This window comes from Beta vulgaris, chromosome 8, assembly GCF_026745355.1.
Source record: "Beta vulgaris subsp. vulgaris cultivar EL10 chromosome 8, EL10.2, whole genome shotgun sequence".
Classification (NCBI taxonomy): domain Eukaryota; kingdom Viridiplantae; phylum Streptophyta; class Magnoliopsida; order Caryophyllales; family Amaranthaceae; genus Beta; species Beta vulgaris.
The window spans coordinates 61,740,582-61,757,948 of NC_079209.1; the positions used below are offsets into that span (position 1 = coordinate 61,740,582).

At 35.8% G+C, this 17,367-nt stretch overlaps 1 protein-coding gene across 2 annotated transcripts; it reads right to left on the minus strand.

The window, feature by feature from the left end:
- Nucleotides 1-2,626: 2,626 nt before the first annotated feature.
- LOC104902424 (uncharacterized) lies at nt 2,627-14,199 on the minus strand. Of its 2 annotated transcripts, XR_791376.4 has the most exons (16): nt 13,915-14,199; nt 11,884-11,963; nt 11,522-11,639; nt 11,226-11,404; nt 9,469-9,551; nt 9,210-9,394; nt 8,370-8,431; nt 8,088-8,196; nt 7,888-8,007; nt 7,444-7,563; nt 7,232-7,352; nt 6,991-7,147; nt 5,522-5,594; nt 4,804-4,931; nt 3,866-4,044; nt 2,627-3,059 (listed from the first exon to the last, which is right to left on the minus strand). XR_791376.4 is itself a non-coding variant. In XM_010690201.4 (15 exons), exons 1-15 carry the CDS (start codon nt 14,138-14,140, stop codon nt 3,922-3,924), a joined length of 1,884 nt encoding a protein of 627 aa, XP_010688503.1. In that variant the 5' UTR covers nt 14,141-14,198; the 3' UTR covers nt 3,654-3,921. The 2 variants fall into 2 exon arrangements, 1 of the variants encoding a protein (XP_010688503.1); XM_010690201.4 differs by lacking the exon at nt 2,627-3,059 and having other exon boundaries at nt 3,654-4,044; nt 13,915-14,198.
- Between the last annotated feature and the right edge of the window lie 3,168 nt (nt 14,200-17,367).

A 17,367-nucleotide genomic window follows, 5' to 3' on the forward strand; every position in this document is an offset into this window, starting at 1 on the left:
GCGAAATTTTTTAATTACATATATTAAAAAAATATGATGAAAACTTAAAACTAAGAAGTACCCATTTAGGACCTAGTTAGGACCTGTGAACCAGCTAGACCCAACAAATTTTGGATATAGGTTTGAAAAATCTAGAACCAACAGATCTATAAAAAATAAACGGGTCTAAGATCTGGGTCCCAGACCCGCCCATTATCATACCTAGTTTAGTCACTTTCTACAAGCTCAAATTCCAACCCACATATTATTTATTTATTTTTAGTGAAAAAGAGGGACCAAAGACAAAGAAAATGAAAAGGCATAATCACCAATAACAATAAAAAAAATAAAATAATATCTCTCTTTCGTATCAACTTTCTCTCTTATTTTATAAAAGTTTATTGTGTTTCATGATCCATTTTGATAAATACACTCCACTCATATCATAACTACAAAAATAACATCATTCCAAAATAAAAACTCAAGGCACCAAATTTAAAAAGAGAATAAATAACTTTGGAAAATTGTTAAAAATATAGCAAAAAGTATGTCTATTTATAAATTTTCAAATATTATGACCATTGTTGATTTTTTTTATTTTGTTTTACTTTGTATTTTTTTAAGATATTTCGATTACAAATTTTAAATTATATATTGTTCCATAAATTTAATTATATTATGATCCAATTTACAATTGATCGTCAAATGACCCATAATAAGTCAAACAAAAATCATAAAATGTCAGGCGATGGATTTTTAGATTACCTACCCATCATAATATGTTTTCATGACAAAATAATGAGTGGCAATGCTCTTATGCAACAAGAAGGCAGGGCCAGCTAGCACAGGGCCTCATACTTTTGGAGCCCTAAATCACTGAGCCCAATTTATATTTCTTTAAGTTTGGACGGCAGCGCAGCGCCGTTCAATCTTCCTTCATATATTAGTACAATTATTTCTCTCTCTTCCATTAATCCCTCAACAATTACCTATGTACAATAATTCGAAATTACTCTCTAAAATTTAATGATTTTTCTTCTCTAATTACTCTGGTTGTCTTTGCAATTCCTATAAAAAACTTAAAACTTCCCGTACACAACCCATTCTTCTTTAACTCAAGTTTACATTATACATTTGAAATTTTTTATCAAGAATAAGTCAACCGTTGAGTGTTTTGCTCAAAATAAATTAACCTTTTGATTACATCGGGATAAGAGCTTGTTCACACAAGTTTTTTAAGTAGTTTATAATGTTTTGACTCGGTCAAAACATTTATTAAAAAAATGGAAAAATTGATTTTATCAGTCTCAATTATGGGCGCCCTGATAAAAACAGTCCCAACTTTAATTTATTATTGTTCAGTCCCAACTTTTGGGGGTATTTTACAATAACGGTCCAGGTTAACCAGTAACCGGTTGAAGAGGTCAATTTTTTTTCAACAATTTTTACTTTTTTTTTTTTACCGTTTTAACTCATCTTTCTCTCTCTCCTTCCTCCCCTTCCCCCTCCCTTGCCACCTCCCCTCCCCTGCTCTAACCCCTCTCTCTCCCCCTAACCCACCACCCCTAACAACCCCAACCCCAGCACCCCCTCCCCCTCCCCGCCAGACGCGCCGCCCCTCCCCTTCCCCGCCGTCGCGTAACCCCCCTCCCCTCCCCGTCCCTTCGCGCACAATCGGTTTTTTTTGGCATTTCAGAGGGTGTTTGCGACGTTTGCGGGGGAATGGAAGGGGAGAGGGTTTAGCGGCGTTTGCGGGGGAAAGGGAGGGGGTTTAGCGGTGTTTGCGGGGGAAGGGGAGGGGAGGGGGTTAGCGGCATTTGCGGGGGAAGGGGAGGGGGTTGTGCGGCGGTTGCAGAAGAAGGGGAGGGGGTTGCGAGGGGTGGGGAGAGGGGGTGGGAGTGCTGCGGTAGTTGTAGGGGAAGGGGAGGGGGCTCCGGGGGGTGCGGCAGTTGCAGGGGAGGGGACTGCGGGGGTGGGGGAGGGGTGGTGCTGTAGAGGAGGGAGCTGGTGGACCGGTGTTGGTGGTTTCGAGGGAGGCGGCTGGTGGGGTCGGGGTTGGTGGTGGGGTGGTGGGCTGGGGGCTGGGGGCTGGGGTTGTTAGGGGGTGGGGGGAGCAGGAGGAGAGAGGAGAGAGGAAAGAGGAAGAAGAAGATAGAAAAAAAAAGGGAATTGTTTTTTTGGCAAGTTTACCTGCTACAGCAAGTTAGAAACCTGCTGGGACTGGTATTGTAAAATACCCTCTAAAGTTGGGACTGAACAATAAAAAACAATAGTTGGGACTGTTTTTGTCAGGGCGCTCATAGTTGGGACTGATAAAATCAATTTTTCCTAAAAAAATTAGTAGTATTGGTAAGATATTGGTGTAAGTAGCTTTAGTGATAAAAGTAGTATTTGTCAAAACCTACAATTTATAGCTTTTCGAGTAGCGTTTAGTGATGCATAAATTATATGTTTTGTTTGAGTTTTTTCTTTAACAAAATGAATCCATGACCAAAAGTATAAAATATAGCTACTTATTTGTGGATCAGATTTGGGTTTCCCCAAAGATCATAGGGAAAGGTTTTTGGTCTGGTTTCTTGAACAAAATGAATCCAAAGATCAAAAGTATAACATATTGAACATTCTACACACACCTCATCATAATAAATAGAAGAAAAAACACACTGGAAACTGCAACTGGCCAGTGGCCAAACATCAGCTTCAAGTTAAATATATATATGGAAGTGCTGAATTTGTCATAAAATCTCCCGCACCTTCTTTGTACTTTATACCATCTTCATGGTTTATATGGATCAAAAAAAATTCTTTAACTGAACACATAGGCCAAGCCCAAGATAAGAATAACCAATACATAAACTCCCTACTATGCCAATCCTCCCCTTAGAAAAATGTTATATGTCGTCAGCTTCTATAGAAAAGAATTAAGATCCCATATCACTTCAATTACATCAAATTCTCTGCATAATTAACTGCATTAAAGTACATTGCATATTAATAATAACACTTCTTTCCAAGCCAAACAAGTGAGAGAGAGAGTGATAAACAGTCGTACTCGTACTCGTACCCATGATCAATGCTTGCTGCACATATAGAGCTCACATTCAACTCAAAAGTCATTGCAAGTTGAAGGCGATGATCAATGTTAAAAGAATGAAACAGTGACAACCATCAAAACGAAAAGAACGATAAGAGAAGAAAGGATAAAAAGATTAACAATATGAGATCAGCTCGTCATCAGAAGTATCAGAGTGAACCTGAATATATATACTGGCGAAACCAACTGGTTGTCCAAGGGAAAACCAAATCCACACTAATAGGTAAGAAATAATCAACTTGCATCATGTGCATCTAATAATCGAGTGATTAAACCAGTAGAAATGCCAATTACGCAGTTTGGACAAAGTGCACTTGTACAATTCAACAAATTCTCAACAAGCCGGCATTTAGACAACTAGTGGTATAACACTTGCATCATTCATAATCATACCTACTTGATACTCCTCTTGGCAAACCACATTAGAGGATCACATACTTTTGCTAACACATTGTGCGATGATGACTTCACTTGTGGGGTTTTACAAAGATGATTTTCCATAGGATTAAGGATGTGAAGTGTACGATATTGAAAACTTTAATAATAGGGAAATGACTCAAGTATAAGAAAACGGAGGACATATCTAGGCTCGAGCCAACATCAAAGAAGACAAAAGACCATGATTGAACCACATAACGAACACCGCGAAAGGAATTTCAGAAATTAAACAAAATGATTTATGCAAAACATCGAAGGGAGAATAGGGAAAAGAAAAATATATATACAACTTCAATGGTAGAAAGTCCTCTCTGACATTCAAGTGTCTGAGAGCAGGTAACAAAAACTGCTAATCGAAGGCGCTTCAGCATCCTCGTCTGGGAGATAGAAAGATACTCCTAACATGCTGCCTAAGCCAAAGCCTCAGCCATGATTGATCGATATGAAAGTTGTTTTTCATAAAGGTCGCGAAAAATTTTATACTTGGCATCGTGGTACTTCTTCACATTGGGATCTTTCGATGGATAAACAACCTACAATATTCAATGATCAACAGTGGCCAAACAAAGAATGATACACGTAAAATTTTGATACAAGGTACAAAATGTAGAAACAAGAATAAAAAGTTCATTGTACATGGATAACATGCATGATACATTCACATAGCCCATAGCATTCAGAATAAAATTTTAGTCAGTCTTGGTTTAACATAAGTATCTCACTGCATATGGTTGACAAAAACAAGGGACAAGAGAGATGAAAAAGCAACAAGTCTATGCTGGCCTTTCTTATAACAATAATACTCCCGTTGTAAGATCAAGTTGTAATCATAAAAATGATACTGCATTTTGGGAAAAAACCGAGGACATACAAAAGTGAGAGAAATGGAAAAAGCGAGAAAATCTAAAAAGGTGGAGAAAAATGTTAAGCTGGGTCACTAAATTAAAGTGGACCATATGGGTGTACAAAGAGGAGAAAGTAGATTAGACATGTTACCCAAAATAGAAAAAACAAATTGTGCAAATTAAGAAAAAGGACCAAAAAGGAAAGCATGTAGATTAAAAGAGAATGTTTTAGGCAGCTTACACAAGCTTATCCCGTTTCAAGCAGCTTACATAAAAAAGAAGTGTCACCTTCCCCATCATCTCTTTATGATTTGGTGGGACTGTTTGGGTAAAGAACCATGTTCTTGAAAATCAGATAGCAATTTACTGTAACAGAGTAACAGACTGCAAGAGTTTCATTTTCTTATCTTTCTTAAACTTTCCAAAACAAGGTACAAGATTTCCTACCTCGCCTGCTGCATTCAGCGCCTTCATCGCCTCGTGAAGGCTGGGATATTTTTTTGCTGCAACAGCACCAAGAATAGCAGCACCCAATAGTACAGACTCATTTTCTCGTGGAAGAATTACCGGGTATCCTGTGTGAGAAACAAACAGTAAGAGGTGTACAACTCATTTACATATAATTAAAAGAGTACAAGGTCCAAATATTTAGGTGTCTTGATGCAATTCATGTAACTGTCGAGAATAATCAACATCACATTAAGATTCAATCATCATCGAGGCACATCGATTAAAAAAAAGAAGGAAAAGAAGGAATATAATCTGTTTTATAACATATATAAAGATGATGATGTTAGTGATTTTACTTTTCATCTCTAACTTCCTCTTTTGAGGGAAGGGGTGAAAGGAAAAGGCACAAGGCAAGTCATAGCAGAACGTAAAGATGGTACGATCAATGTATTTAGACAAAGAGTAGACAACAGCAATACCTATGATCATAAAGTAGCTGAAAAGACTTATCTTGTAACCACAAGGCTTGTACCAAATCAAGCAGGTCAACCATTAAGAATAAAATAGAAGGATAAAATAGCTAAATCTCCTAAATTTTCCAGACAATGTTAAAAAAGAATATTATAGGGGGTCGCCAAGTTAAACTGCACAGACATTGCAACTCCATGTTGCCCAACTTGGGAGGGAGGGTAGAAAAGGATACTTAGGAACAAACCAGTAATATCTGCATGCTCTTGTATGTACAAAGGGTTCTTTGCTAGTCCACCGCAAGCAAGAATGGTGTCTATCTGTAACAATGAAAAAGGACAGAATCAGGATCATAGCACGATCTTTAAAGTAAAGATTAAGAAAGCAAAGCAAGCGTTTCTACAGGTCGAAACCTGACAAATGGATTCTGTGAAAGAATAAGTGCCAAAGTTTACATAGAAAAAGACAAAAGGTTCAACCAAATTCCTCTATACTCTTTGACATACAAAGCACAATCCTCAAGATAGAGGCTAAGAGTAGCAATGAGAATGCCTTAATCAACCTATATGAACTATGAAGTTTGCAATATATGCTCAAAGATAACAGAGATACTGTGATTTATTTCTAGCTTATCTAAAATGATATATTTCTAGCTTATGTAAAATTGGTCTTAGCAGACAGATAGAATTGTAGTCATGACAACAAAGAAACCAAAAGGGAGTGGCTTGGAACTTTCATCTTCCTACTTATCACATCAAGGGAAACCTTATTTCACGTCCTTGGGGGAAAATTATAAACATTTACGATTTTTATCTGGCACATTCACTGCCATCAGCAGTATGCGCACTAGGAGGGCCATTAATCCCCTCTACTCAGCTTGCTGAGCCTGATAACTCAAGTAATGAACCCTCAAGACCTCGAGAAAATTAGGCTCTACTATATCAGTTGGCATATTTTAAGCATAATTTCCTCCATTTCAAGTAATATACTCGTTGAGAGCTTCCCATACACTTAATTCTTTTTAAAATCACAACTTTTATCTATATGATGATGTACACAAGTTTCCATGCATAGTCTGCAACGTTGTTCATCAGAAGCCTATATAAGTGGAGATAAATGGCATGAAGATCTGGAGAAAAGGTTTTATGAGTATAGAACTACAGATAATCCAAAAATTAGAGATTACAGTATTAAGAAAGAATACCAGCCAGCTTAGTGGAATTTTAAAGTACAAGGCACAGTTGTTATGAGTCATGCATGTATATGTGTTTGTGTGTTTGTATTATGTACGTACCTATGAATGTAGAGCATTTTTTTTGTTAAAGCAACTCAGAAAAATAAATATATATCAAAAAAAGAAGAAACAATTTTTAAAGGATGACTTCTTTACAAGACATCGTCTCAAAATGTCAGTGTGGAATAGAGAGTGGTAAGCATACTGCTTGCACAAGCACAGCTGTTCTGCTTGAGGATATTAAGCAGAAGATTCCTCAAATTTATTTAACAAGAATGCTCCATAGTCCATACAGTGGAAAATGGGTATATAAAGTGATATGAAGTTCATTTAAGAACGCATGTTTTTAGCTCCATGGAAGTAGTCTGATAGCAGTAATGTAGGATTATCAGTTGGAAGAACTATAAATTATATTAAATTCAAATTAAAAATGAAGGCCCCTCATTTTACAATGTTAAACAATGGAGAAATTGCATACTTACTTTGTGGCCATTGGCATTGCATTGCTCAATGATGTGGCGTGTGCCATATGCAATACCTTGCACAGTAGCAAGATATAGTAGAGCAAGTTCCTTTTCACTTGAGCTAAGTGTAAGACCACTGACCATCCCTTTTGCATTGGGATCTGCAGTTGGAGATCTGAGCCATTTGCCAAATTTAATGTTTGAAATTCTATAATTAAAAGATTTGAAATTAATGACATAAAATTGAGATCTGATATACCTATTTCCATGAAAGTCAGGAAGGACATGCAAATCCTTAGTCAGAACAGCAAGAAATGGAGAATTCAGCTCCTGCATCATTGATTCTAACATCTTGTTCAAAAGTGCAAACACTGTGGTCCCTGAAAAATCACATAAACCAAGCCAATCACTGAAGATGAACTTGTAGATGTAGTCGGTGATTAAGCCAAGATCAAATAACCAACATCATACCCTGAGAAGCAGCACGATTAGCCAAGTGAGGAGAAGCTACATGGTTCTCGATTATATGATCTAATAGTGCCCCAGTGGCACTTTGGCCACCCTCCGTAAGCCAATATTGAGGTACCATTGCTGAACATGTAAAAAGATAATGCGGAGTCATCTCTCCATTTTTCAGATAGAAGATGAGAAGGCAACTATTTGAAGCATTAATAAGTCTTTTACACCAAAGATACAATCTTGTTCTGTATACTGTTTATACTTCACTTGAGAACTTTTTTTTAAGAATATGTTAATATAACAAAACAAAGAATATTTTGATTCTGTAAAGCAATAATTACATGAGCAGGAACACACTAGCTTCAACAGCAGGAAAATAACCTACTACTAGACGGGTTCAAGTTTCAACACTTAGTAGTAGGGGAAAAACTGAAAAGAACATGGTGAAAAGTGTACCAGACCAAAATGGCCCCCAGACCCCTGGAATGAACAACTTTGTTCGAGATACAGCCATATGACAAGTAGATGTTCCACAAACCAAGACCATACGATGGCAGATACCTTCAATCTCATCAGCTGAAAAAATGTAAATCTTGTGTCAGACAAAGCATAGTATGCGAACTGACATATTTGTCAGAGAAGCAAAATTTACATACCCTCGCATTTAATATCAGATGCTGGCACACTTTCCATGACCCCAACCCCACCAGCATGGGCATCAATTAAAGATGTTCCTACTGGAATGCCCGCCTCCAAGCCTAGTTCCTGAAAGACAAAATTCCTGAAAAGGGTAAGGCAACAGCATTTATCTACAATTTGCATGTAAAATTCCCTCCCAAGCCCACCAAAAAAAAAAAATAGCTTTATACTATGTTGGATGGACCTCAAGGAAGCGGCACTTGAAATCAATGTGAATGCTTCAGTATAGAATTTCTTGCCTTTGCAGCAGCTGGTGTTAGACCAGAGCCCAAAGGATGCCCAGGGAAAGCTACACTTCGGCCTGTCAAAAAGCCAAAGAGCAAAACGATGTTCATAAAATGAATCGCAAATTTCAAAAGCATAAGAAATGAAAAGGGTAAAATCATACAATTCTTAAGTGCAAATAATATTCAGAATATGAATATGCCTATCTCATAAAATGGAACAATAGAACTTTAGAGATGCCAAGCAAGCCTTCAACATAGGTAAATGAATGAACATCAATATGATGCACATTTCAGAAAGTCCTTGAATGACTCTGTTAATGATCACCTCAACTTTGATGAATATATGGAGTACAAAGGAAGGTTTGGACAGGAAGATAACCATTCTTTCAACATTTAGAATATGTAAATCTCATTCTCCAAGTTGAAAGGATCCTAGTTAGTAAACATAATCTTTACAAAAACAGAAAGGCAAAATTAAGAGTGACAAATAGGGTCTGGCACACAGATGGAGATCACTTGCACCATTGAACACAGCAGTGATTAGTTTAAATTGCACTTGGTTTCTATTAAGTTTACTGTTGAAACTAACATAGAAAAATTCTCCAAAATTCCTTTAGAAATCTTTACAGTAATAAGCCACGCATATTGCTTGAATTTTAAACTAGAACTTTTAAGATTACTGCTCAAAGACCAATGTGCACTATTTAACACAAATAATACTGTCAGTGTCAAGTGAGCATAAGCTGTTCCAGACTAAGGAATATTGAGTTGATACTTAATAAGCTTTATAAAAAAAGGGTTTAGAAGTATCATAAAGAAATTCAGCAAACAAAACAATAGCATTGATTATACCAATCTTCGCATGATGTCCGTCGATTAAATCACCTAAGCCAATCTCCTCCCAAAAGTCATCATCCCAACCACATGCTTCCATATCACGGGAAATGTTCTCAGTTAATTGCTCTAGGTGTGCATGACCAAGATACGTCCACTTGCAAACGGTGGTGCATAGGCTCCTTGTATCATCACCAGTTGCCCTAGAAAGATATTCCAACTTAGTGTTAAGCAGAATGTTATAACAGATTGATACAAGAGCAAGGCAACCAAGTACCTATATGATAGCCAGTCACTTAAGTCCATCCACCGAAATGCCATTGACCAGGACTCCTTGAGGTTTTCCTTTACCCACAGAAGCTGCATAGAAACACATCTAAACATAATGTACCATGTAATCCACAACTCATACATATAAATGCATTTGAGGGGAAGAGCATTTTAATACAATTCTAGCTGAAATCCGCCTTCGAAGCAAGCTTGGCCTAGAAGATATCTAAAGCAGGAATCTTAACAATTCAAGGAAATTTTTATTGGTTCACACGCTCAAGTGTCAAAACATGTTCTACAGCCCTGATCTTAACAGGATGGTAGAGATATTTGCACTTTATACAATCTCAATATAATGTAACCATGATCTTTTAAGGGACTCTGGCACCTTTCTCTCAAAACTTCCACCTCTTGCAACCTAATTACTGTACAGGAAAGAAAGGTAAAGGAAGCGAAGGGAAAAGAAAGAAAGGGAATAAAAGACAAAGCAATTAATTTTTCCATTGTTTGGGGAAGAATATATAAAGAATCCAATGGTTGGTTACATTTAACAAAGCCAAGACAGAAAGGGGATAATAAAAGATGCTGACAGCTTCTATTTTAAACTTCTCTTTCCTCCCAAATTCCTCCGATTTGGGGTAGAGATGAAGGTGAAGATTTTATTAATTTCTTGTCCCATCACTTCCTTTCCCTTCCTCTAAAATCCCATATGATTTTGAAAACCAAACATTTGTTTTCCTTTCCTTTCTTTTCCATCCTAATCCTCCCAATCAATCAATATGTACGTAACTATTGTTTATTTTATCCCCCCAGTCCACACCTCCTCAAATCACTTAATTATGTTATTTCTGATTTTTTTTGTTGGTGCTATGCCTTTAATAACTACAGGTTGATCTCATCAAGAGCTCGTCGGTCCACCAGCACCCTCAAGCTCTAGCTATAGAAGCTTGATGTTTTAGTATATTCTTCAACTGACAATGTGCCTTGATCCGCTTGCTCAATAATAGGTGCTTAAAGACCAAGGGAATTTTGCAGTAGTCTCAGCCAATTAGTGCCAGAAGAATTTTTAGCCCCACTCTGCCAGAGGAAATATTGTAAAAAGCTCATTGACCTCCATAGGTAACTTGCATGGTCTTTCTTTGTTCAGCTTTTTTTTGAAACTTTGGACAATATCATACACTTCGCTTCATGTTGAGAGAGGAAAGATATGCACATTTGACCAATAGGCAGAAACCAAACCCAGACCAATGTTTTTTGGAATGATAACCAGTACATTACACACTCTAGCAATCAATAATGAGTGGGAAGAGACTACACAAATAGTTTGTGAAAAAATAACAAGTACGTAGCATATACTTGGGATCCCATCAGAGTTCTATAGGTTGTTGTTAAAAGCCGTGGGCAAGAATTGTAGCCCACCGCATGTCACCCCCCTTCCTTTCAAATGCTTACATGGTACCATGTCACAAGTATTTGCAAGAGGTCTCGAACTTTTAAGTCCTCAATGTGCAAGTCCTCATCCCACCACAAAGCTACGGCTGCTACTTTTGACAAAATGTCAACCCCAAACAATACATCCTTTTGCCTTATCATATAACTTGGGAAATTTTCTGGGCCCACAACTAGTAGATATGGAATCTCACAAGCCACTTCTCATTTCTCAAACCCCGCATAAGATTTTGAGCATCACAAAGTTCCACAAATCTATTGGTCAAACATGAAAGATACTGCAGAACAATGTGAAACTATTGAATAAACAGGTACCTTTGGTGGCTCCATCTCAGGCGAAAGAGATCCCCCACAGTATTGCAATACAGGTGAGTTGGAAGCGTTGATTCTTTCAGATTGATTTACAGCTCTATGGTCCATCCACACAATAACATTTCTTCTTGAATCACCACTCCAGGAAACTGTTACCGGGGACCCATCAGCATCCACCGCCACTGCAGAAAAGAGACAGGTTCAATCTTAAATTTAGTCAATAATGGAAATCTAAACAAGTGTGGAGCCTGAAATTCTTTTTTCCAGGACTAACAAGGAGAGCAAGATATTTTACGCACCAAGGGAACATGTTGCTGCAAACCCAATCCCTGCTACTTCTTTTCCATCAACATTAGCAAGAGCGCATGCTGATTTCACAGCTGAACAGACAGCATGCCAGATATCGGTAGAAGATTGCTGGTTGAAAAGTACGAAAATAAAATGCCAACAAAAAAGTTTCATTAAAGGAAGATAGAACCTATGATAACCAATAATAATAATAAAACCTTACATAACTTTTTTGTAGCACAGAAAAACCATCTAAAATATATAAATAAAGAGGAATAAAGATGGCATTTTTCACTAAAAGTTAAAAGATAGCATTGTTTTTACTAGAAGTTTAAAGATGACGTCCTTAGAAGTTAAAATATGTCTTTCTCACCTCAATACAATTAGCCTCCTTCCAAATTTGTATGGCACAGCTACCGAAACCTAGAAGCTTCCCTTTATCATCAAATAAACCTGTATAAGCACAAATGTGTTAGAGCCGAGCCAGGCCAGGCAGAAAAACCAGACTACAGCATGACATCACAATCGAGAAAGAAACCTTGCTTTACTTCCTATAGTTAATAGAAATAACAAAAGGCAAAACTTTTCATCAGAAGTATGGACACATATATAGCATCGTGATTACTCTTCTTCCCATTAATGATCTTTCCAATTTTGTGACACATACACAGCAATTTTTATTTTCAACCTAACATCACCAAACTCATTCAACTTGCAAACCAAAATGATAGCGAGCAAATTAAGGAAAGGAAAAAAAATGTCCACTTAAACTTTCCAGCAAAGGTGTCTATCAAGGCGATCACTAAAATTTAAAGGCCTTCTTATGTTTGGAAATGGAAAACTTTAATCTCTCGTTCTTTACTAGAAACATTACTAGTTACCAAATTCTAACCTATTCAGCAGACCACAAAAAATCCCATTCTTCGATTTGCATGTCCAAAAGCTAAGCATGAGGAATAGTCAAGAAACATTTTAGACATCAAACCGAAGTCATATTTTAGCTTCACTCCTCAAAGACATCCAAAATGCTATTAAAGAAATAACAGATAGATTTAAGAGATTTGTACTATTTGCACAGCTCAGGGGTGATTTCTCGGAGTTGTATGACTTTTTCATCGAGGCTGCGATTTGTTAATATTTCCATATTTCGATCTATTGTCTGGGTCTCAACTCCCTTGACTAGCATAAAATTTTGTATTATATTCACATAATACCAATCCTTCTAACCAAATATAAGTGTATGGTTTTCAATTAGCCTACCGATGCGGAATTGAAGTATATCCCTAATACTTGATTGATATTATCCACCTAAAGTTACTCGCTTCAGTAGCAAAAGTAACACCCTGACCAAGGGTCACACAATTGAAATCCTTACAATATCGATGTTCAAAGGGTATGATTGTATGAATGTAACTGAAAATTGGGGAATTATATCTAATGAGTAATGACATGAACGTTCGGCTGGACTGCAACCACTAACAAAAACTTGGCACTGAACTTAGCAACTTTAATCAGTCAATAACAATTAACACATTGAAGGTCTGAAAATTTCAACGGAAAAGTAGCATTTAGAGCTCGTATAATTTTTGCTATTCAATCAGAAACACTATGAATACCCTAAAATACTGATAGTCCATAAAAATTAAAGAATCCCCCACATATGGTACTTCCAGTTCCCAGTCTTAAAGAACAAAAAGGGAGGAAAAATTCACATCTTGTGTTCCACCATATAAACCCCAAAAACTGGTTAAGTGTGAATGTTTCCTTCTTTTTCATCGAGTAAAGTAGTTAGGAAAAAAATTTAAAAACTCCAGGCCCTAAATGGTTTTATAAATAAGTAAAAAGATATTATGATTAACTAAATCCCTACCAAATATCACTTTTCCATCTAAATTTCAGAGCTCCCTATGACATTGGTTGCATAAATTTGCCAAAATTGTGTTTATTTTCCTAAACAGTGTCGAGCTCGCATCAATGGTTGCAGTGCAGCTAATATTGCTGTCACTAAATTAATTTTCCTTGGAAACTATATCATCTATTTCAAGTCACTCACTCTACTACTACTACTACTACATCTTTACTCATTTCTTATCAATTTTCATTGTTACAAACACAAAGCAGAGAGAGACCATCAATGAAGCACACTAAGCTTCACAAAATAACAGTTAAGGCACTACAATTAACAACAACAACAATTGTTCTTCTTTCATAAACACCGCAAACATAAAAAACAATATATTCACAAATTAACAAATTTAGTACAATAAAACAGTGATGATCGTATAAAAGTCAAACACAACGGAAAACACAAAAGAAAGAAATATAATCAATATACGAAAACAAGGAAGCAATCAATTACGAATGCGTAAAGAAACGACGTCGTATTTAGGAGAGAGAAAAGGACCTGCGCGAGCACTGCCGGTGCCGACGTCGACACCGAGGTAGATGGAGCGAAGAGGGGCGGCAGATACGGCGGAAGCCATTTTTAGGGCGACGGAGGGTGGGGCGTAGAAAGAGCGCGTGGGAAGGAAGAAGCGTGGATAAAGGTGGCGTTGTTGCCCAATTAGCGGGGTTTTTTCTGTTAACTGATTTTGTTTTTCCTCGTTTTGGCTCCTCAATGTACCATACATTTTTTTTTTCTCTTTCTTTAATTTGTCCTTTTGTTAAATTTTTTTTTGGTTTCTATGTCGTTTTTGTTTGTTGATGGGGATGGATCATGGATTAAAAATGACTTTTTATCTTTAGGTTTTTTAACAGCAATCTCTAAAAAAAAAAAAAAAAATGGCAATTAGTTTTCGGGCCTAGATTATGCTCCATTTATTTTCCTTTTTATATTTTGGTAGTAGGATTTAATATATTCGATTTTATTTATAATTTTTGAATTTTAGGGACAATAATCTTACATTATTTGGTTGAAATTGGTTGATTACTTATCTCAAAATGCAATAATGCTGGCCACAAGTTTCTAATCTAGTAATTTGGAGCTTGTTGAAGAGAATTTGAAGAGAATTGGAAGAAATTATATATGTAAAAGGAAAAATTGAGTTATGAGTGCAATATTTGAGGAAAGCAAGACATCCAGGAGTGAAAAAGAAATGAAAATCGGAAATGGACTTGCAGCCTAAAATCCCGCGAAAATGAAAGTGGAGATGCACAACAATCCATCTTTCTCGCTTCTCCTAATCAATTGCGAGGGTTTCTTCGGGCATGAGAACGCAAATTACAAAAATGGGAAAAAGCTATACGTAGGCCCTGTCTATACGTGGACTAATCCATTTATTGGTAGTAAAACCAATAATTAGGAATATGAAACGTAGTTAAATTAAAGAAAAATTAAGAAATGTAACTATTTTAAAACAGTTGTACATACTCCCATTGTTTCGTAAAAGTTTTTCGGTTTCCACTTTTCATGTTTGTCAATGCACGTTTTGTATCACTAACTAGTTATTAGGCCCGGGCTATGCCCCGGGTAAGAAAAATTTCATTTATTAATATTGTACTTTGATATGATAGCACTAAATACAACTTGGTCTAGTGGTCAAAACTTTAGTTCATGAACTTGAGGTCATGGGATCAAATCCTATACTATGCAATTTCTATTTTTTTTATTGTACATTCATTACATGAACTAAAACTCCCTAGGGAGAGCGCCACGTGGCACAGTTTCTGGTTTACGCACGCCTTTTAATATATTAGTATAGATATCTTTAATTAACATTTAGTATTGTGTACACGGGGTGAACAATAAATTGATTATGAGATTTATAGCCAAAACAGTTTACTTTTTAAAGTCAAAATGAGTCATTTTTAAGTGAAAATGAGTAACTTGTGAACAAAGAATAACTTTTCACCTTAAATTGGTTACTTATATACTCCTTCCATTTCTTTTTAATGGTTACACTTTGAGCTTTTTTTACACTATTCTCAAATTTATGTTTGACTATCGTTTGTGATTACATGGGTATAGTAAGAACAAATCATGTAAGATCTTGTGATTCATCTTGATATGTACTTTTGGAATATTAACTTTGTATAATTTTTAAGAGATATTAATCTTCAAACATTTACATTACCAAGCATGAAAAGATAAAATCTCTATTACATAAGGGAAGGGGGGAGCAACGGTGTCCTCTTTTGAACCGACTATTTTGCCCCCCTTCCCTTTCTAAATTACAAAAGGAATGTCAATACCAAAATGGGGGTATGAAAAACTTAAAATTTCTTTCAAATATAATTGAAACTCAAAGTGTGAACATTTAGAAAAGGAGAAAAAATTAAAATGATGAAAATTCTTAAATATTCAGAATTTAGAAGTTAGACAAGGAAAAAAAACTGAAATTGCATTATACTTTTCGGTTACAATTTTGGGATCATAGAGAAATTACTGAAATTCATATCAAAAACCATTATAAATTACAAAAATGAATAAAACCAAAAAAAAAAAAAAAACATGACACACTGTTAGTAAAGAACATCATATTGATTAAAAAGAACATGCGTATATAAGACTTGAGAAACAAAAAATTATTTAAAATCACAAAAATGAATAACAACATAAAAAGAACATGGAAGAATCTTATTCACAAAATGAAGGTGAACTTAAATACTAACTTGCATTTTCAGTTTGTCTACTAAGTAGTATTAGGCCTAAAAATATCATCGCACGCATCGCGTGCACAAAAGGCTAGTATAACTATTATAAAGGAACTATGAGGAAAATATGGCTCATTTAGAGAAAAATATTAGTATGTTACCCCCTTCATATTTGATAACTTTTACCTAATTACCTTGAAAGGGGGTCACCAATTAGGCAATTAGAGAAAAGAGTTACCTCATCTCACAATAATTTATTGTGTAATCTCTTTTATATCTTAATTAATTTTATAAAAGTTTAATATTTCTATTATATTTATTAAGATAAATTAAATAATATCACACATGATTGTGCATAAGTTTATATATATTGAAAAGAACTTTTTAAAAAATTTAATTTATAAATAGTGTTAAGATTGCAAATCAAAAGAATTTTACAATTTCCGCATTTCACCAAAAAAAAAAAAAAAAGAATTTTACAAGAAGTTGAGAGTACAAAAATTAATTGGGGTGAAAATCAAATAAGGTTGTAAACTACTATGCGACATTATCTGTGACTGGCCAAAAGAAGTAATACGATGATGCAGCAGAATGGAGGTCAATTCACAGCTTTGTCAAAAGTCTACCACAATTCCTGGCCTTCATCACGGTACATTTAGGCTTTAGCAAAATCATCGGCATGATGAACTGCCTGCTTTAAGTACGTACTCATGACTAGTCATGAGTTAATACTTAATACCATGTTTGAATTAAGAACGTACTCATGAGCCATGACTAGTCATGAGTTAATCATCCTGTATGTCTATGTTCCATCTCCTTCATTTCTTTAGGTGAACGGTTGCCTATATCTCCTACGAGTAGTACTAGGGATGTCAATTCACTTAGAATCTGATTCGAGTCTGTCTGGATCCGACCAAAAATTCCGATCCGAAAATATACAAATCCGATCCAAATCAAGGTAGAGTCTAGATAAAATCTGACAAACACAATTCGAATCCCATTACTAATGCCACCTCACCAACTTATAGACTAAATTTACATTAGAATAGGACAACTATGTTAATCTCTATTATTTCCTTCGTTTCGTTTTAAATGCAACAAAAGGGTATTATTTGTGAGAAAAAAATATTCATTTGTTGCATTTAAAACGAAACTGATGAAGTATATAAGTCAAGGGGGGAGGAATATGGTGTCCTCCTTTAAAAAGTCTGATATATACTTAATGTATAAATGTCTGTTCAAATCATTTTTTTTTGTAACACTG

Excerpts from the sequence above, each read along its gene's own strand:
- LOC104902424 (XM_010690201.4), bottom strand. The coding sequence starts at position 14,140 with ATGTATGGTACATTGAGGAGCCAAAACGAGGAAAAACAAAATCAGTTA. Across the intron at positions 11,405-11,521 it reads TGCAGCAACATGTTCCCTTG|TGGCGGTGGATGCTGATGGG; the intron begins GTGCGTAAAATA and ends TCTTTTCTGCAG. Across the intron at positions 7,564-7,887 it reads CTGGGGGCCATTTTGGTCTG|CAATGGTACCTCAATATTGG; the intron begins GTACACTTTTCA and ends TTACATGTTCAG.